General features: G+C 42.8%; 1 protein-coding gene across 1 annotated transcript; it reads right to left on the reverse strand.

Annotated features, from left to right (window-relative positions):
• Positions 1-19581: 19581 nt before the first annotated feature.
• On the reverse strand, positions 19582-20481 carry LOC121833985 (Fanconi anemia group J protein homolog). Its single transcript, XM_042287717.1, has one exon. It carries the CDS (start codon positions 20479-20481, stop codon positions 19582-19584), a length of 900 nt encoding a protein of 299 aa, XP_042143651.1.
• Positions 20482-22176: the final 1695 nt, after the last annotated feature.

Below are 22176 nucleotides of genomic sequence, written 5' to 3' on the forward strand. Positions count from 1 at the left end.
CTGTCGAAGGAACGAGGATCGCTACTACAGGTTTTCCCGCTCATTTTAATCCAAGCGACGACCAATTTAATCCCGGGGTCAGTCAATTTAATCCAAGCGCCATACAATTTAATCCAAGCACCACACAATTTAATCCCGGGGTCAGTCAATTTAATCCAGAATATATATATATGCACTTATTGTGTTCAGTGGTCGTGTTTCGCTTACACATTTGGTAACTTAGAACAATTGCTTATACAATTAGAATTTTGGGGGGGCAATTGAGAATTTGATCACTAATGTGATTACTTTGAGTTACTAGTCCCACTATTGACGAGGCTTAACTGATATGTTGGTTTACTCTTTTTAGAGCGCAGCTCTTAGGCACCCGTCTCCGGCTTAAGCGGCGTCGCCGTCGGCGTAACCACGCGGTGAATGATGGGTAAATTTCCCCGCTAAATTTAGCGGAAAAATATCCCCGCTAAATCTAGCGGAAAACTTTCCCTGCTAAATCTATAGAAATGTTTTCCCAGCTAGATTTAACGAAATATTTGCCCCGCAGAGTCTAGTGGAAAAATTTTCCGCTAAGTCTAGCAGAAAATTTTCCCCGCTAAATCTAGTGTAAAATTCTTCGTGCTTAATTTAGCGGAAAATTTTTTCCCCGCTAAAACTAGCGGAAAGTTTTCAGAGCTAGATTTAGCGAAAACTTTGCCCCGCAAGACCTCTCGGAAAAGTTTCCCCGCTAAATCTAGTGGAAAAATTTCCCCGCTAAATCTAGCGGAACAATTTACCAGCTAGATTTAGCGGAAAATTTTCCCCGCTAAGTTTTGCGGAAAATTTTCCCCGCTAAATTTAGTGTAAAAATTTTCCCACTAAATTGAGCGGAAAATTTTTTCTCGCTAAATCTCGCGTAAAGCTTTCCCCGCTAAATCTAGCAGAAAATGTTCCCAGCTAGATTTAGCAAAAAATTTGCCCCGCAATGTCTAGCGGAAAAGCTTCCCCGCTAAATCTAGTGGAAAAGTTTTCCCGCTAAATCTGGCGGAAAATTTTCCCGCTAAATTTAGCGGAAAAATTTCCCAGCTAGATTTAGCGGAAAATGTTTCCCGCCATCTAGCGGAAAAGTCTCCCCGCTTAACCTAGTGGAAAATTTTCCCGCTAAATGTAGCGGAATATTTTCCCCGCTAAATCTAGCGGAACAATTTACCAGCTAGATTTAGCGGAAAATTTACCCCGCTAAGTCTTGCGGAAAATTTTCCCCGCTAATACTAGTGTAAAATTTTTCCCACTAAATTTAGAGGAAAATTGTTTGCCGCTAAATCTAGCGTAAAGGTTTTCCCGCTAAATCTAGCGGAAAAATTTTCCAGCTAGATGTAGCGGAAAATTTGCCCCGCTAAGTCTTGCGGAAAAGTTTCCCCGCTTAATCTAGTGGAAAATTTTTCCCGCTAAATCTGGCGGAAAATTTTCCCCGCTAAGTCTAGCGTAAAATTTTCCCCGCTACATCTAGCGGAAAATTTCCCCAGCTAGATTTAGCGAAAAATTTGCCCCGCAAAGTCTAGCGGAAAAGCTTCCCCGCTAAATCTAGTGGAAAATTTTTCCCGCTAAATCTGGCGGAAAATTTTCCCCGCTAAATCTGGCGGAAAATTTTCCCCGCTAAATTTAGCGGAAAAATTTCCCAGCTAGATTTAACGGAAAATTTTTCCCGCCGTCTAGCGGAAAAGTCTCCCCGCTTAATCTAGTGGAAAATGTTTCCCCCTAAATCTAGCGGAATATTTTCCCCGCTAAATCTAGCGGAACAATTTACCAGCTAGATTTAGCGGAAAATTTTCATTGCTAAGTCTTGCGGAAAATTTTCCCCGCTAATACTAGTGTAAAATTTTTCCCACTAAATTTAGTGGAAAATTGTTTCCCGCTAAATCTAGCGTAAAGGTTTCCCCGCTAAATCTAGCGAAAAAATTTTCCAGCTAGATGTAGCGGAAAATTTGCCCCGCTAAGTCTTGCAGAAAAGTTTCCCCGCTTAATCTAGTGGAAAATTTTTCCCGCTAAATCTGGCGGAATATTTTCCCCGCTATATCTAGCGTAAAATTTTCCCCGCTAAATCTAGCGGAAAATTTCCCCAGCTAGATTTAGCGGAAAATTTGCCCCGCCAAGTCTAGCTGAAACGTTTCCCCTCTTAATCTAGTGGAAAATTTTCCCGCTAAATCTAGCGGAAAATTTTCCCCGCTAAGTCTAGCGGAAAAATTTTCCCCCCTAAATCTAGCTGAAAGTTTTCCGCGCTAAATCTAGCGGAAACTTTTCCCAGCTAGATTTAGCGAAAAATTTGCCCCGCAATGTCTAACGGAAAAGCTTCCCCGCTAAATCTAGCGGAAAATTTTCCCCGCTAAATCTAACGTAACGTTTTCCCCTCTAAATCTAGCGGAAAATTTCCCAGCTAGATGTAGCGGAAAATTTGCCCCGCCAAGTCTAGCGGAAAAGTTTCCCCGCTTAATCTAGTGGAAAACTTTTCCCGCTAAATCTAGCGGAAAATTTTCCCCGCTAAATCTAGCGGAAAATTGTTTCCCGCTAAATCTAGCGTAAATTTTTCCCCGCTAAATCTAGCAGAAAATTTCCCCAGCTAGATTGAGCGGAAAATTTGCCCCGCCAAGTCTAGCGGAACATTTTCCCCGCTTAATCTAGTGGAACATTTTCCCCGCTAAATGTAGCAGAAAATTCTCCCCGCTAACTTTAGCGGGAACTTTTTCCCGCTAAATCTACCAGAAAAGTTTCCCTCGCTAAGTTTGGATAAACTTTCCCCGCTAAATCTAGCGGAAATTTTCTCTGCTAAGTTTAGCGGAAAATTTTCCCCACTAAATCTAGCTTAAAATTTTCCCCACTAAATCTAGAGGAATATTTTCCCCGCTAAATTTAGCGGAAAAATTGTGGGGTTCAGGAAAGACGTCCGTCGATGCAGTATAACAAACTGATCTTTATAACCGCAATACACCCTTTCCGGAATTCAGTGCCATCTGGTGACTCAAATGGCAGTTTAACTTTTACCGTACTAATGGCGGCGATGAACCTGTGGTCTGCAGTACTGTATGGGGCACCGTCACTTTCGCAAGACAACGGTAAATGAGAATGCGCGAGTCACTGACCATTTCTTTTTAAATCTCTCTTGAGTGTCGATGGCGAAAAAGATGCAACCAGTCAGAACGAAGTGCCAGCTCACATAGACGCCTTGATAAAATTCTATACATCAAGGGGCTTTGAAGCGGAGTGTGTGCTACTAACAGATTGACTGGGTTTGAATTAGAAATGAACGCTCACGCAGCTCTTGCATCCGATTCCTGCTTCATGTCGCGCTAACATGTAGAATGTATAGGCATCGAATCATCTGCTTAGGAGCATCTTCAACTTCTCTTTCATCACTAAACAGAAGGCCGCCATTAGTATAGCACATATGCCATTTTTCAGATGATGATAGTGACCAAAGTTGCCAGTCGGGATACCGAAAAGGGTCTATAAAAGTGAAAAAGATCATCAAAAGGGGGCTCCGCTGAGACCGCCCTGCTTCACCGTCGAACGCTGCTAGTCTCGTGCTGTTCTGCTCGAGCCCGCAGCTCGGTCCCGTCGGTGCTGCTCGCGCCGCACGCTTAAAACGTCAATAGGGAGTTTTTGTAGGCCGCGTTTCCCCCTCCGCTAAGCCCTCCACAACGGAAAAGCCGTTACTGCGCCTGCGCGCCAATGGCATTGACTGTAGAGTTCCGGCTAGCGTAGCTGGTTGCGGAGAGCATTGCGGGACAGCAGAAACGATCTACGAAAATTCCCTATTAGCTCCCGACGTTGCGTGAGCCACCACAATAAGTGTCGCGCTTTGGCACTACAAATTTTCTCCGCTAAATCTAGCGTGAAATTTTCCGCTAAATTCAGCGCATAATTTTCTCCACTAAAGACAGCAAAAAGAATTCCCCGCTAAATTTAGCGGGAAATATTCCCCGCTAGATTTAGTGGAAAATTTTCCCCTTTAGATCTAGCGAAAAAATTTCCCCGCCAAGTTTGGCGGAAAATTTCTCCTAAATGGAAGGCGAGCAGGAGAGGAAGAAAAGGCAAAGCTTCCTCTCCGCACCTTCCCCTCCTCCTCCTCAAGAGCTGCGCTCTAATGCGGCGTTACAAGGAGTTGTAAACGGCTTTCTTTTTTTGTTACCTCGAGTTATTGCGGCGCCCTCGAATATATTGAAGTTAAATGGACGTTTTGTTTCATCTTTTTTATTACTAGACAATTAGGAAGGCGAGCAGGAGAGGAAGAAAAGGCAAAGCTTCCTCTCCGCACCTTCCCCTCCTCCTCCTCAAGAGCTGCGCTCTAATGCGGCGTTACAAGGAGTTTTAAACGGTTTTCTTTTTTTGTTACCTCGAGTTATTGCGGCGCCCTCGAATATATTGAAGTTAAATGGACGTTTTGTTTCATCTTTTTTATTACTAGACAATTACAAGACAACTAGGTAAAATTCAGATGATACAAGTACTATTGCAATTTATAATAACATTTTTATAACTTCGCGCTAATATTGACGGACTGATATTATTTCAAGTTTAGTGTAGGTATGGCTTCCACTTCTAATCATTTCGACCTATTAATAACACAATCTGCATGATACAAGTTCAACAAGCATTATGAAGTACTCTGTCAAATGCTTTGACGAATTATTGGTAAAAATATGACTTGGTAGAAGCTCATTTGACATTCTGCTTACTTTTTGGTTATATAGCTATAGTAATGCGAAGAAATGTAGAGCAGCAAACATTTTCATTACTCAGTCGATTAGTTTGATTTATTATTGACAAATGCGACGTCATATAACTTGAGCTAAGACATTGATTACTTCTTCCATTACTCCGTGTTCTTAATTCCACAATTGACATTAAATTAGCCCAGTTAACTTAGTGGTAATTTTTTATCTTTACACGATATATTAGTCACAAAACTGAGTTAATATGTTTTATGACATGGTGATTAATTTGAGTTACTAGTGGGTCACTAGTAACTCAAATTAATCACCATGACTTTTTTTTAATCTAATTAACATATTCCTCACTCTTTATGACTTTGAGTTTTTATATCAACAAGCGATTTATTCTCAGCTCGGACACCATCATGATCACTCTTTTCATTACTTTCACTTACTATTCACCGAATGAAGTTTTATTCGGCCTAATTGACATCATGACAACCGTTGTGATTACTTTGAGCAAAAATAAACTGATTCTTATGAGCCCAAGTCAAATCATAATTACTCTTTCAGACTTTGATTTGGCCAAACTAACATCTTGATGACATTTGATTATTTCCAGCGAATCAAACAATTGATTTGTTTCGAGTTCAACCGACGTTTTGATCAGTATTTTGATTACTCGAGTACTATGAACTCACTAGACTTTATGTCAGCCTAAATGACATCTTGCAGACTCCCTTGATTACTTTGAGTTATTATATAACTAATGGATAAGCCATGAGCTCAATTCACATTATTATTACTATTTGACTTTAGTTACATTTATTTTTCACAAATGAACTTAAATTCGGTCAAATTGACATTTTTATGACTCATTACTTTGAGCTAATCTTGAACCAATTGATTTATTATGAGCCCAAGTGACATTATGATTACTCTTTTGATTACTTTTAGTTACTTTTGACCAAATAGACATTAATTCGCCCTAATTGACATTTTGGCGACTTTTTATTAGTTCAAGCCATTACACGACCAACTCATCTAATATGACCCAAATTACCATTCATATTACTCTGTTGATTACTTCGAGTTACTAATGACCCAGTGGACTTTCATTTGGTTTAGTTTACATTGTGATGAACATTTTGGTTACTTTAAGCTAATATTTAGCAAAATAGCTTATTATGAGCTCAACTGACGTGATGACTACTCTCGCTTAATTTGTTTTACTATTGGCCTAATTCACACTTTAGTGAATCTGTTGATAATTTCGAAATACTAGTGCCAATTGATCTACTATAAGCTCTAATCAGATTAATATTAATCTTAATTACTTCAAGTTACTTTTGAGTCAATGGACTTGAATTCAGCCCAATGGACATTGTGATTACTCATTTGATTACCATGATCTAATATTCAAATAATTGAATTATTATAGAATGTTCATTGATATTATGTATATTTTTCGATTACTTTGAGTTACTATTAATTCAAACTTATATTGAGCCTAACTAGTATTTTGGCGACTCCTTTGTTTACATCATGCAATTAGAACAACAATTCATCGGTTGTGAGCTCAATTCAAATTATTATTACTATTTTGATTACTTCGGGTTAATTTTGATCCAGATGACTCTAATTCAGCCTCACTAATATTACGATGATTGTTTTGATTATTTCGTGCTAATATTTTACAAAATTATTTATTATTTTCTCAATTGACACTACGATGACTTTTTTACTACTTTGAGTTACAATTGACCAAATGGACTTTAATGCGCGCCTAATAGACATTTTGGCTACTTTTTATTACTTCGTGTTATTATACCTCCAATTTAAGTATGATAAACTCAGTTGACACTCTTATTATTTTTTTTTATTACTTCAGGTTATTTTTGAGCCAACAAACTTTAATTCAATCTTACTGGCATGTTGATGACTCTTTTGTTACTTTGATTTAATATTCAACAAATTGAATTTTTATTATGACTATTGACATTATGATTACTCTTTTGATTACTTTTAGTTACTATTAATTCAGTCCACTTTATTTTTGGCCTAACTGACATTTTGGTCAATTTATCTTTTACTGCGTGTTATTATACTCCAAAATTTCGTTTGTGATCTCTATCCGCATTATTATTACTCTTTGGATTACTTCGAGTAACTTCTATTCCGGAGGACTTTAATTCGACGTGATTGACATTTCGGCTACTCTTTTGATTACTTTGTGTTATTTTACACTAAGTGATCGATAATGAACTCAGTTGATATTATTATTACTCTTGTTATTACTCCAAGTTATATTTGATCCAATGAACTTTAATTGAGCGTAATTGATATTGTGATGACTCTATGATTACTTTGATCGAATATTCCATCTATTAAAAAATATATGATGTTTATTGACATTATAATTACTCGCTTTATTACTTTAAGCTACTATTAATCGAATCGACTTTATATTCAACCAATTGGTCTTTTAAGAGCTCGGTTTACATTGTACATTGTTATTACTCTTTTGTCCCAACTAATTTTAATGCGGCTTAATTGAAATTGTGATGATGCTTGGTTATTTTTCGCTAATTTCCAACCAATCGATTTATTGTGAGTATAATTGACATCACGATTAATCTTTTTTATTCACTATTGACCCAATGAACCTTAAATCCGCCCAATTGACATATTGGTACTAATTTTGAATACTTGGTGTTATTGCGCCACCAGTTTATGTATCATGAGCTCAATTTTAATTGCTATTACTCTTGAATACTTCCAGCTACTACTGGCCCAACGAACATTAATACGGCTTAATTGACAATTTGATGACTCTTAATTACGTTGAGCTAATATCGAACCCACTGCGTTCTTATGAGCTAAATTTGCATTATGATTATTACCCTTTTGATTGGTCTGAGCTGCTACTGACCCACTAGACTTGTCTGCCGAAATGACAGTTTGGTGACTATTTTGATTACTTTGGCTCATTATACAGCCAATCTAATAATTATTGGCTAAATTGATAATTTGATTACATTTTGATTACTGCTAGTCATTTTGAGCTACTTTATACTTCACTTCAACTACCGCGGACATCAGAGAGTGGCGTCGGACGAGAAGTCCTTCCAGTGAGCTCTTCTCCTCGTCCGACGGCTCCCTTTGGTGTCTGCGATACCTCCGAGGCAAGCGATCTTTGATTCCGTTATTAATAAGAAAATCAGCCAAGCATGACTGCAATGCTTGGTTTTTAGGATACTTAGAGCTCATAGATTAAGTTATGACCATAAATGAACTAACGCAGAAAGTGTTCCAGTGCCCCTTTTAGCTTATGTGGAACATGCTTATGACATTGATGTGGACTGGAATAATAGAAAAGCTTAAGACCTCAACGCAGTTTCAGCATAACGCAGCGAAGGAAGTGCATATCACAAGTCATTATAATTTTGCTCATAATGGGTAAGTTGAATATTATTTAAATTGTTAAAGCTTTTATAAGCTATGACATATTTTATTAACTTTGTGTGGACTAAAGGCAAGTATATTATTTCCGTACTTTTTGTGCCGAATTCCTTAAAAAAAAGTTGCGGCGTTCATTTCTTGTTTTTTGTTTTGTTTTGCGAATCGAGGTAAACTATAAAACCGCATGCAAGATTATTTTTCCAAGTTACGGGCGACCACCCGAGAATGCGACAGGGTTTTTGTGAAGGAGGTCCTGTGAGAATATCAAAACGGCGGCCTTCTTTCGGTCAGTTCCATATCTTATTGAGGGAATCGAAGGTTATACATTTCTCTGGAAATGGTATACAGTCCCGAGTTTTTTCGCAATACTGTTTCTCGAATCTGGGATGTTTACTATTTAATTAATTATTGTTAAAACATTGTCAATGACTTAATTTTTTAGCATTTGTAGTCTCAGTTTGTATGCCTTTGTGTCGCATCACCACGTGTTTTTTTTTTGTTTTTTTTTTAAATATCGCAACAGGAAGTTTAAGGGGGGAATATTTTCTTGGGAAAGGAAAGTAGAACGGCACATCTACGAACGAACAGTTTTTTTGTATTGATTTCTAACATATATATAAAGCACACTTCAAGTTGTTCAGTGAATGCCATCTCTCACTACACTGCTTGACAAAAGGGCACACAGTATCTTCACTCACATACATCTAAAAAGACACGGCGTGACAATGCTGCGGTCTTCTACATGTCTGCTCCATCCAGCGCTGGAGCGACAAATTCAATGCTGTGGCGATCGTAGGCCCTGCAGTCGGCTTGGTGAATTTTTTGCATCGCATCTTGAGTGGCAGATTGAAGTAGGCGCCAACGATGTTCCTTGACTGTGATGTCGTCGGGCCGTGTGAAAATATCTTCGCTCCGCTCCCGCATGTAGGCCTTGACCCCGAGCTTGAATTTAGAAAATAACTCTTCTATGGGATTAAAAAAGGGGTTGTAGGGAGGCAAGTACATTACAGTGTGCAGGTCAGACACTGCGGCATCTTTTGCCCTCCTGTGAGCTGGGGCATTGTCCATAATAATAACCGCCTCGCAGTCTGGCTCAGCGGCTGTGATAGCACGCGACACATCCTCTAGAAACTCATTAAATGTGAGCCAGGATACTCGATCTACCGTCTTCCACAGAAGCAAACCCTCGGCCGACATGCAGGCGATAATGTTAATATTCGGCCCTCTTGAGGCTGTTGTTTTTTGTACGGCCTCCGTACCACGCTTAGACCGTCCAAACTTGCGGGAACACCAAATGTTGAAGTTGGTTTCATCCACGTAAAACCTCAAAGTTTGGGGGCCGTCTTTTTCAAGCCAAGTGGCGAAGACCTTCCGTTTTTCTTTGACGTCTGCTCTGTTGCGGTCGGCCGGCTGCAAGGAAACTTGCTTCAGGCTGTATCCATGTCCGTCCAAAAGGCGGTCGATTGAAGACGTACTAATCGCCAGCCCGGGCCGTTGTCGTTGAAGCTCACTTTTGAGCTGTTTCAGGGTGTAGGTTGGATGGTCGTCCACCAATTTCGTCAAAGAGGTCGGAACGTCAACATTAAATGCTGATTTTGGCCCTCCCCGGGCCTTCGGGAGATCCCTGTCTGTTCGCACGATAGATCTGGCGGTTTTGATGTTGATTCCGAGTGTTCGTGCGAGAGACGGCAGATCGCCACCGCGTCTTGAGCAATCAAGAAGCCTCGCTCGGTCTTGGGCAGAAACCATGGCATACTTTACGCGAACGTCATTGTGGCCTTTCTTGGGCCTACCACGTCGGCGACCAGACGAATCATTCATTTTCGAAGATTATTTCCACAATAAACACAGACGCAGAGGCTTCAATGTGGTCGTGGTGCGGCGATACCTTTGACGAACCGCGTCGTCTGCTAACAGCTTCTGATATCCCGCGCGCAGGAAAACCAGAAACTTCAAGTGGGGAAACGAGAGACATTGTCACTAAAATGTGCAGAAAGTGAGTGTTAATCTTATTGCCTTAAGAAATTATTTAATATCATTTTCCTAAATACTAAGCAATGGTTAAGAAAATATTGTAATAGTTTTGTCTTCCCATTTGAAGCTTCGGGTTTTCTAGCGCGCGGGATATCCGAGGCTGTTAGCAGACGACGTGCTTCGGCAAACGTATCGCCACACCCCAGCAGCTTTGAATCCTCTGAAGTTGTCAACACAGTTATCAGTATAACAGTCAGACCGAATTAAAGTCCATCGTGTCAAAAGTACCTCGAAGTAATAAAAATAGCAATAGTAATTAGATATGAGCTCGTGATAGATTAATTGGTTGTATATTTATTCGAAGTAATCAAACGTCACAAACATGAAGAGCCTGAAATAACCAGGCCCGATCTAAAATTGGCCGTCAAAATCAACGCTCCTGCACGTAGAAACAAACTTTCTGTCAAACTTGTATTGTACAGGTTGGTTGTATCTTGCAAAATTGCAAGGCGTAGCTTCCTTTCTTTAAAAAATGGGGCCAAAAAATTTTCCAGTGTCAGCGCCGGACGGCAACACAGGCGACCGAGTCGAGTGGCGGGCGCGTTTGGCATCCGTATTGATAAGTGGCGTCGTGAGCAGCGTCGGAGTAGCCGACCAGCGAAAGAAAGCAGACGACACGCAGATGAAATCCGTTGGCAGGAAAGGCACCGTCGTTTCGCAAACGCGTTCTTTTTTTTTTTTTTCTTTTCAAGTTTCGTTTTAATTGTTTGCATTTGTTTTTAAAGCAAACATACAAAACAAAAATATTATGTTCTTTTTAACAGCCCATGGACGTCGCGAGCCGTCTCGATAAGGAGGTAGTGCCATTTATCAACACGCCAGGACAAAATAATGTAGGTGTGCTGTACTGTAGGTGTTGCGTACCAAATACTTTAGGTGTTGCGTACGAATGCGAATAAATTGCTGGGGCACGTTTGGGGTGGGGGGGCTTCCGACGTATTAGAGTTATATAAACAGGACTACTACGTCACATGGAAGAAGAATACTGGGCAGGTCATCTCGTTTCATTTCCTCCTCACTGGGTTTTTAAAATTATTTGTTAGCCCGGGGGGTCATGCTGTACTCTGGAGTTGTAGTCCAGGCTGCCAGAAAAGTATCGGACGTGGCCGGCCCTACTCGTACCCCTCGCCATGTCTAGACAAGTAAGTCCTTACGGCCGCTGGAGGTCCGTGGCTCAACGGGGGCTCTAACGAAGATTAAAGGGATACTACAACGAAATTTCGGCGATCATTTTTTGGTCTATATGCGTTCAAAAGAGCAGTATCACATGGAACATACCAATATCTTGTTAAAAAAGTCTCCAAAAAGAATTTTAAAACGAATAAACGATTAGCAAACATCACCTGGTGGATGTCGCTAACGCCTCGTTTGTAATGCTCGTCTAGGAACCTTGACAGCTAGTGACGGAGGTTGTCTCGTCTCCGGCCACGACGAGAGAAGGGGGGAAGGAGGAACTCCCCTTTTCAGGAGAATCCCTTTTGTGTGTCGCAGAAGTCGCTATTGTCCCCCTAGAAGATTATAGAAGATTAACCCGTCACTCAAAATTCGTACAAAAGCAGCCGCTTCGGTGGCTGGAACGACTAGGCCATCCTCTCGACGTCAGCCTCGCCGTAGCTTTGCTCGTCTTGAGACGACCTACGTCACGATTGTGTTGGATGTCACGTGCTCTAAGCTGGGCCTTCTCCGAGCGCTTGCCAGAGTGGGCCGTTTATAACGAAAAATACAGCCACCAGGATCAAAATGCAAACGTGCGATTGTCATTTACGGATATTGTGGATCATATTCAGCCTATTTTTGAACACGACGGGAATATTTCAAATTCCGTTGAAGTATCCCTTTAATGGGTGCATTGCAAGCGAGCGCTGAGTTTAGTTTTATGGAGTGCTGAGATGCTCTACTTCATCAACAGGGCAATCGAAATCGACACAATCACAATGGCACTCCTCTGGATGGCCAAAGAGGTCCCAAAATGCAACGTGCGCAGTATTGCATGCAAGAATTTTAAGAGGTTGTCTCTCGAGTCAATAGTAAATCAACATGTTTAACAGTAGTCATAATGCCAGTTCGGCTCACAATAAGCCAGTAGCTTGAATATTAGCACAAAGTAATCAATAGTCATCACAAGGTCCGTTAGGTCGAATTAAAGTTCAATGGGACAAACAAAACTCGAGGCAATCAATAGAGTAGTAATAGTGTGAGTCTTGCTCATAAAAACAATTGATTTAATATATACCACATCAAAGTAACCAGAAGACCCCCGAATTGTGAAATAGGCCAAATTAAAGTCCTTTCGGCCATAGTGACTAAAAGTAGTAAAGAGTAAGCACAATGTCAATTAGGCAACTAATAAATCGATTCCTTGAAGACAACGTTCGAGTAACCAACCGTTATCACAAAGCCATTAGGCCGAATCAAGTCCATTGGGTCAAAAGTAACCCAAGGTAATAAAAATAGTAATTTGAATGTTAATTTAGCTCATATTAAATTCATTTGTGTTTCAATAATTCGAAGTAACCCAAAGTGTAACCAAAATATTAATTAGGCCAAATTAATTTCGACTACGGTCAATAGTAAGTCGAAGTAATTCAAAAAGTAATCATAATGTCAATTCAGCTTTTAATAAATTACATTGTTGAATATTAACTCAAACTAATTAAAATAGTAATCCCAATATCAATGAGGCCGAGTTAAAGTTCTCTTCGTCTAAAGTGACTCCAAGTAATCAAGAGTAATAATAATGTGAATTGAGCTTACAAGCGATATATTTGTGATCAAAAGAGTATTCAGAATCTCAACAAACATCATAAATTTTCAATTGGTTGAATATTAACCCAGAGTAATCACAAGAGTCATCGCAATGTCAATTAGACTGAATTAAAGTCCATCGGATCAAAGATAATTCGACGTAATTAAAAGAGTAATATTATTCTCAATAGATATCATAATATATTAATTGGTAATATTATCACTCGAAGTAAAAGGGGTGCACCAAAATGTCGATTAGGTCGAATAAAGTCAATGTAGTAAATAGTAAAACCAATTAATAAAAACGTAATAATAGAGTCAATTAAGCGCATAATAAACCAGTTTATTAGAATAATAGCTCAAAGTAAACAAAAGATTCATCACAAAGTCGACTAAACCAACTTAAAGCACATTGGGTCAACAGTAACTCGGAGTGATCAAAAGAGTAATTTGAAGGTTAATTTGGCTCATAATAGATTAATTTGCGGTATACTAAATTGAAGTAATCCAATGAGTAACTGAATGTCAATTAAGCCGAATTAAAGTCTACTGGGTCAATAGTAACTCAAAGTAATAAAAAAGTAATCAGAATGTCACTTAGCTCATAATAAATTACATCTTTGAATATTAACTCGAACTAATAGACCGATCTCACCAGGCACGAGCCCTTGCATGCATGACCGTCTGCCTCCTGTGAACTAAAGTTATGGCAGCGTCACGCATGCGCTGAATGCCCAGTTAGATCGATGGAGTCATCAAAATGTAAATTTGGCCGAATTTGTGAAAAGTAAATGTAGCTAAAGTTAAAGAGTAATAATAATGGGAAGTGAGCTCATAGTATATGAGTTAGTTATATAATAACTCAAAGTAATGAATGGAATCTGCAACATGTCATAGGCTGATTATAAAGTCTAGTGAGCCAATAGTACTCGAAGTAATCAAAATACTGATCAAAACGTCGGTTGAACTCAAAACAAATCAGTTGTTTGATTAGATGAAAATAATTAACGTCATCAATATGTTAGTTTGGACAAATCAAAGTCCAAAAAAGTCATTATGATTTGACTTGTGCTCATAACAAATCAGTTAGTTTATTATTTGCCCAAAGTAATCACAAGGGTGGCCACGATGTGAATTAGGCCGAATAAAACTGCATTCGGAGAATAGTAAGTCAAAGTAATCAAAAGAGTGATCATGTTGGTGTCCGAGCTGAGAATAAATCGCTTTTTGTATAAAAACTCGAAGTAATAAAGAGTGAGGAATATTTTAATTCGATTAAAATAAAGTCAAACGGGTCACTAACTCAAAGTAATCACCATGTCAATAAATTGATATTAACTCAGTTTTGTGACTAATATATCGGGCAAAGATAAAAATTTACCACTAAGTTAACTGGGCTAATTTAATGTCAATTGTGGGATTAAGAACACGGAGTAATAATGAAAGGAGTAATCAAAGTCTTAGCAGAAGTTATATGGCGTCTCATTTTTCAATAATAAATCAAACTAATCGACTGAGTAATGAAAATGTTTGCTACTCTACATTTATTCGCGTCAATATACTACATAACCAAAAAATAAGCAGAATGTCAAATGAGCTTCTACCAAATTATATTTTTCACAATAATTCGTCAAGGCAATTGAGAGAGTACTTAATAATGCTTGTTGAACGTTTATCATGCAGATTGTGTTATTAATAGGTCGAAATGATTAGAAGTGGAAGCCATACCTACACTAAACTTGAAATAATATCAGTGCGTCAATATTAGCGCGAAGTTATCAAAAAAGTTATCATATATTGCAATTGTACTTGTATCATCTGAATTGTATCATTGATAAGTCGACTAATAAGAAACGTGAAACAAAACGTCCATTAACCTAAATATATTCGAGTGAAAGCCGTTTACAACTCCCTGTAATGCCGAATCAGAGCGCAGCTCCTGAGGAGGAGCAGGAGGGGAAGGTGCGGAGTGGGGGCGTTGCCTTTCCTCCTCTCCTGCTCGCCGCCCATTTAGGGGAAAATTTTCTGCTAAATTTGGCGGGGAAATTTTTTTGCTAGATGAAGCGGGGAAATTTTTCCGCTAGCGGGGAAATTTTTCGCTAAATCTAGCAGGAAATTTTTCGGCTGCGGAGAAGCTTTTCCGCTAAATTTAGCGGGGAAAATGTTCCGCTAAATTTAGCGAGGAAAATGTTCCGCTAAATTTAGCGGGGAACATTTTCCACTAAATTTAGCGGAAAATTTCCCCACTAGATTTAGCGGGGAAAATTTTTCGCTTAATGCAGCGGGGAAAATTTTCCGCTAGATTTAGCGGCGAAATTTTTCCACTACAGGTAGCGGGGAAACATTTCCGCTAGATTTAGCGGGGAAAATTTTCCGCTAGTTTTCCCGGGGACATTTTTCCGCTGAACAGCAAGGAAAATTTCCCGCTAAATTTAGCGGGGACATTTTTCCGCTAAATTTAGCGAAGAAAATTTTACGCTAGATATAGCGGGGAAAAAATTCCGCTAGGCTTCGCGGGGCAAATTTTGTGCTAAATCTAGCTGGGAAGATTTTCCGCTAGATTTAGCGGGGGAAATTTTCCGCTAAATATAGCGAGACAATTTTCCGCTAGATTTAGCGGAGAGAATTATCCGCTAAATTTAGCGGGACAAATGTTCTGCTAGATTTAGCAGGACAAACATTCCGCTAGACATAGCGGAAAAATTTTTCGCTAGATTTAGCGGGGAAGCTTTTCCGCTAGACTTTGCGGCGCAAATTTTCCGATAAATCTAGCTGGGAAAATTTTCTGCTAGATTTAGCGGGGGAAATATTCCACTAAATGTAGCGGGGAATATTTTCCGCTTGATAGAGCGGGGAAAATTTTTCCGCTAAATTTAGCGGGGAAAATGTTCCGCAAGATTTAGCAGAAAAAATTTTCCGCTAAATTTAGCGGGAAAAATTGTCCGCTAGATTTAGCGGGAAAGCTTTTCCGCTAGACTTCGCGAGGCAAATTTTCCGATAAATCTAGCTGGGAATATTTTCCGCTAGATTTAGCGGGGAAAATTTTCCGCTGAATATAGCGGGGAAAATTTTCCGCTAGATTTAACAGGAAAAATTTTCCGCTAGACTTAGTGGGACAAACTTTCCGCTAAATCCAGCTGGGAAGATTTTCCGCTAAATTTAGCGGGGGAAATTTTCCGCTTAATATAGCGGGAAAAATTTTCCGCTAGATTTAGCGGGGAAAATTTTCCGCTAAATTTAGCGGGGAAAATGTTCCGCTAGATTTAGCAGTCAAAATTTTCCGCTAGATTTAGCGCGGAAATTTTTCCGCTAGATTTAGCGGGGAAGCTTTTCCGCTCGACTTTGCGGGGCAAATTTTCCAATACATCTACCTGGGAAAATTTTCCGCTAGATTCAGCGGGGAAAATTTTCCGCTAAATATAGCGGGGAAAATTTTCCGCTAGATCTAGCGGGGAAATTTTCCGCTAAATCTAGCGGGGGAATTTGCCCATCATGCACCGCGTGATTACGCCGACGCCGCTTAAGCCGGAAACAGGTGCCTAAGAGCTGCGCTCTAAAAAGAGTAAACCAACATATCAGTTAAGCCTCGTCAATAGTGGGACTAGTAACTCAAAGTAACCACATTAGTGATCAAATTCTCAATTCCCCCCAAGAAATTCAAATTGTATAAACAATTATTATAAGTTACCAAATGTGTAAGCAAAACACGACCACTGAACACAATAAGTGCATATATATATTGTGGATTAAATTGACTGACCCCGGGATTAAATTGTGTGGCGCTTGGATTAAATTGTATGGCGCTTGGATTAAATTGACTGACCCCGGGATTAAATTGGTCGTCGCTTGGATTAAAATGAGCGGGAAAACCTGTAGACTACCGACTGAAGGTAGCGGCGTGGCCGATCGGATTCGATTGTTCATCTCTATCAAATCTTGGCGGTAGCTCGCCTCGTCGTTGGTAGACGGTTGCTGTTGCGAATCAAAGGCCTTTTGCAAGAGCCGGACTTGCTCGGGGCCGGCATGAGAATGCAGTTTCTCTCCGTGCAACGATAAGAGCGTCCCGACCGGAATCTTTTGTTTCGCAAATAAGCTCAACGTCTCGGCCGCAACCCACACGCCGTCCTTGTCCAGGGCCCACGCTCGCAAACAAAATCCTTTAAGCTCGAGCGGATCTTGGATTGTGGACAGCGTCTCGTACAGGTTGACGAGCTTGCGGAACGAGGACGAGGTGGGCGTCATTTTCAACTTTGCAAAGTTTCGCTTTATGTGGTCGGCGTACGTCTCGTCCGCGTGGCGACCGGCAAGTGGATTCGCGAACGTTTTGAGATGCAAATTCTCTAAAGTCGACTAGGCCCGGGGTAAAGTCAACGGCTACGTCGCCGACCTTTTCGAGGAAAGCTCGACGACCGGGCATGGTGAGGGCGTACTCTGCAAAGAGCCAGGCGAGTAGAGCCTGAGCATCCGAACCGACGACGCGGTTCTTGGCCAGTATCCGCGACCACGCGGCGTCTGCGTCCGCGTTTTTGACTTTGGCGAGCCAATACGCGTAGCACATCCAATCCGCATCGGGCCAATTTTCTTTGATCGCATTGTACAAATAGACGTAGGCGTCCATTTTATTATTTATTGAGCATGACGTACCCAGCGTAGGCGAGTGCCGTCAACGACACGCAGTACGGCGAACACAACATTAGGACGACCTTGGTGTCGCCGGCCTTCTTCTTTATCTCCTCGTCTTCGTAGTGAGAAAGAGGAGGTGATGTCTCGTCTTCCTCCTGATTCCTCGGCGCTTCGGAGTATATGTTTCGATTGTAATTTTCGTGCGCGTAGCGCATTCGTCTTTCGTACTCGGCGTCCGAGAGCACGACGAACGAAGCCGATCGATTCAGATCCACCCTCAATGTGGCGTTTAAATTTAACAAATCAATCTTGTAACGCTCCACGTCTCGCTGATTCAACAGGCGAAGCGTGTCTCTATCGGCGACGGCCGGTGCCACGTCTATCTGCTCGGCGACCTCGCGCACAGTGTACTCGCTGATCTGGTGCCAGATACCGTCGAGGTGGCCACCGACCAACAAATCGTCTGCCCTGACGTCATTAGAAACGCAAGTCAACAAGACCTCTACCAGTGCCCACTGGACGTTCATCTTGCGTTTCCAAAAGGACATGACCACGCCCTGAACGTCGTAGGGAATCAAGCGGAACAACTTTTCGTACGCATTCTTTAAATAAAGTTTTGCCTTTGGCGTAAAATGGACCCCCATTTTTCTCAGTCCGGCTTCGCGGACGTATTCGTATCGGTCCCTGGTGATCTTGTCCTGCACTGGAGCTGCGGGCACGCGGAGGAAATCGGTCAACTCGCCTTCGCGTGTAGATAACCTGAGCGTAAACCTAGTGTCGAGACTGAACCAGTGTGCGAGCGACGCTTTAAAGTCTTTGAAAGGTGGAAAGGTCAAAATGTACTCTACTAGCAGCCACGTCAGGTAGCGTCGTCGCGTCGCTGGTTCCATCTCGGTGGCGGATATTTCGCTCAAACGCGAGTACCAATAATCGTAACATTTATTCTCGTAGCTACTCCTATTTTTGCGAACGTGCTCGTACAGAGCTTCCAAAGAAACACCTTCGACAATCATTCGTACGTATTTTATTAAGACCATAGATACCATCGGCCTTTCTTGCACGGCACGTAGTTTTCGCAATGTCCAGAGAGTGGTGCAATAAACTCGTGCGTAAACTCGTGGTCCGTGTTGACGCACACTTGTCGAGAGAGTCTTCGCAGGTCTCTTCGGTACGCGAGAATGTCCTTCTCCAACTTGTCTCGCTGCACGTTGTCCGGGTCGAAAGACGCACTCAACTGGTCTCGAATGTTGCGCAGCATGTCGTTCCGGATCTCGCCTCGAATCCAGTCGAGATGCCCGTCAACGATGTCGTAGACACCGACGCCCACCTTTATGCAATAGAGAAGAATCTCGACGAGAATCCACTCGGGCCTTGGGCTTTCTCCAAAAGTGCAACACCAGCTCGCGCGTGTCTGCGTCCGACAGTCCGTGCAATCTTTCGTACAATTCCATGAGGTTCGAGACGATTGTCGGAGTAAAATATATGCCCAGCTTCTCCATGGCAATCTCCACTTCTCTAACGTAGGCGTCATATTCGTCCGAAGCAGGAGGTATCGGCGCAGTCATAAAGTTTTTCAACACTCCTGCGTCGAACTTGTCCCTTCCACCAGTCCACAGGTTGTATCTCGTTTGAAATTCTTCTACCGACGGTAGAGTATTGGCGTATTCAATCACGCACCATTCGAGTATAGTCTTGTCAGACAGTCCCCACTTGTCCAGTGGAAGAGTAGCGACTCGTACTGGAGCCTGGTCGGCCGAAACGGGATCGCTGTTGACCGAAGCAGCTGGTGTAGGAGCAGTCTCGCACGTGCACGATTCGAGTATAGGCTTGTCGGACGGTCCCCGCTTGTCCGATGGAACAGTAGCAACTCGTGTTGGAGCCTGGTCGGTCGAAACGGGATCGCTGTTGACCGAAGCAGCTGGTGTAGGAGCAATAGTAGCGTCGCGAATCGTGCAATACCAGTAAGCGTAGCCCTGTCGGCTAGCCGTGTATCTGTGTTCGCGCAGATACGTGTGCAAACTGAGGATATGCATTTTCATAGACGACCGTTCAAAAACGAGTTTAGCTCGAGCAAAGATTTCTTCGTGTCTTTGAAGGTGGACGACTCGTCTTCGCAGACCTGGACCCAATGCGATAAATCGCTCCAAACGTCGGGTCTAAAATACCTACTGTCGAGCAATAGGACGGCCCCCCAGTCGTTCACGTGACGTACGCAGCGTCCCACGGACTGGTTAACCGCTCGCATCGCGTGCGTTTTATACCATTCGTCCCCGTCTCCGCCCCTGCTGCGGTTAAACTCGACCTTGACCTTTACGTCCGGACTGTGATACGACGGATAGGGTAACCCCACGGATACGACGAGTCGAGCCAGCGAATCGGAGAAGTCGACGCCTTCGCTCATTTTGCCTCTGTGCACGACTAGAAACAGGGCCACCGTGCCGGGCTCTCCGTCAATCAACGCAGTCTTGTACCTATCGAACAAGAGGTCCGAGTTTTCAGAATCTTCCAGGAACAGATGCCCGCCGACCACCTTGACCAACTTGGCCCATAGAGGCACTTTGCGCCACACGTCTCGACAGGTCTGAAGTAGCTTGTAAGAAGGGAAGAAGCACAGGACGCCAGCCTTTGTTTCGCCGACGTTTTTCTTCAGGATCTTGGTCGACTCGTAGACGACGGAACCTACGGCCTTGAGTAGCTCTTCGTTCTGGCATGCGCTGTAATTCATGTAAAACTCTTTGTCACCCTTGAGCGAATGCGAGATCCTACGGACAAAGACGCGACGCTTGGACACGACGTGTTCCTTGGCGGACACCTTGTGAGTGAAGAAGACGCCCAATTCCTTTTCGTACGACGACATCGGACTCAAGGCCAGGACGATAGAGTGCGTGCACGACGACACAGTCTTCATGGCGTAACTCGAGTCCATGCAGGTCATCCTGAGTTCTGGCGACTCGCGACCCTGGACGACAAACATTGCAAAGCCTTGGGCACCAAATATCTCGGGGTAGTAAAACTGAGTGACGATGCGGTCAATCAACGTGGTGTTTAACCGGTCGGACAAAGGATGTCGAGACGTTAAGGGACTCACGACTTGACCCAGGCTCACGTAGTCCGTCTTGAGGTAGCGTCTCCTCTTTCTTGGCCTGGAGATCATCGCCGCGAACAATCGCATATCCAACGTCGTTCATCATGGCCAGGAGCCCCTCGAAGAATTCGCGAAGCTCGACGTAGCGAGAAAATCGTCGTGCGTACGTCTGAAGCTGCGATCTGGACACTTGTAGGGACATGGCGTCTCTACAAAACGTTTCAATGTTGTGCGCCTCGTCGAGGATCAGAATCGCGCCGCTGAGATTGATGTTGAGCGTGCTACGGACGAAGGGATCGATCAAGTAGTTGTAGGGAGCCAGCACTATTTTCGACCTGGCTACGTAGTACTGTTCGTTGACGTAGTAGGGGCAGATATCGTTTGCAGCACAACTCTCCACCAAGTCCTCGATGTCCCTAACGTCGGGCAAACGCGTCTCTGGTCCATGCTGCTCTTTCCAATTGCGGTACAATCGGCACGTCGACGAGGCCCTGTGTTGACTGCAGAGTTGGGGCACGTTACCGCTGTGGACTTCCCGTTCCAAGAGGCAGACTCGGTCCTTGCTGACGAGACGAGAAATGTGCGCGGCGTCTCCGATGAACGCCTTGGCCACCGCTACCATTTGGTCGAGCTGTTGGTGCGTTCTAGAGCAGAGGTAGATTTTGCCGCTGGGTCGTGTCGTTATCCATTCGCGAACGGCTCCGAGCATGGCCATTGTCTTGCCCGATCCGGTAGGAGCTTCTATCATGACGTTGGCTTTTTCTTCGAATCCGCGCAACATTGTTTCAAAGACGTCCACTTGTACGGGGTAAGGTATCCGGTCGCCCGGTAGTACGAGCCGGTAGCGGGGCGCCTCTTCCATACCCGCCAACGTTCGTTTTTGAAACGATTATACCGATCGTTCGTCTCGTCTTCGGAACTATAAATAGTCTGAGCGGAGTGGTTGACCTCGTCGTCCGTAATCTCTCCCTCCTCTTTTTCATCATCGCCATCGTTCCATTCGTCTAACACTATCCATTCTTCTTCTTCTTCTTCTTCTTCTTCGACCTTGGTCATATCTACGTCGTTACTCATGCTTACGCGAGGAGATTGCGACGAAAACTCAACGTGCACGGTTTTTTTTTATTTTTATTGCCCAAACAAAGGATACCTACACAACCAGTCAAGGTAATCGCAAACTCTAAAGCACCTCGGATCTACGCTCTCGTACAGGCTCATAAAATCTCGATGCACTCTGACGTTTTTCACGGTGCGTGGCTCGACGACGCTGCAAACGACTCGATCGGGAGGCATGTCAAGCAGGTAACTCAACTTGCGAACGCAGGCCACAAAGAAGGTGAGAGAGTCGGTCAGAGTCAGACACAGAATCTTGCTGGCCTCTTCGTAGCGAAAGGCGGTCGCGTTCGCGTACACTCGACCGCTTTCGTACGTGTAGTCGCAGATCACCGAACCGAGGGCGCTTGCGTCGTCGCGGTAGAGGCGAAAGTCGATGTATCGACAGGCCGTCTTGAGGTACCAGACTTCCGTCCGAACCAGTCTCATGTA

This window comes from Ixodes scapularis, unplaced genomic scaffold (genome assembly GCF_016920785.2).
Source record: "Ixodes scapularis isolate PalLabHiFi unplaced genomic scaffold, ASM1692078v2 ptg000247l_1___fragment_3__unscaffolded, whole genome shotgun sequence".
Taxonomy (NCBI): domain Eukaryota; kingdom Metazoa; phylum Arthropoda; class Arachnida; order Ixodida; family Ixodidae; genus Ixodes; species Ixodes scapularis.

Coding starts and splice junctions, on each gene's coding strand:
- LOC121833985 (XM_042287717.1), bottom strand. CDS start 20,481: ATGACCTGCATGGACTCGAGTTACGCCATGAAGACTGTGTCGTCGTGC.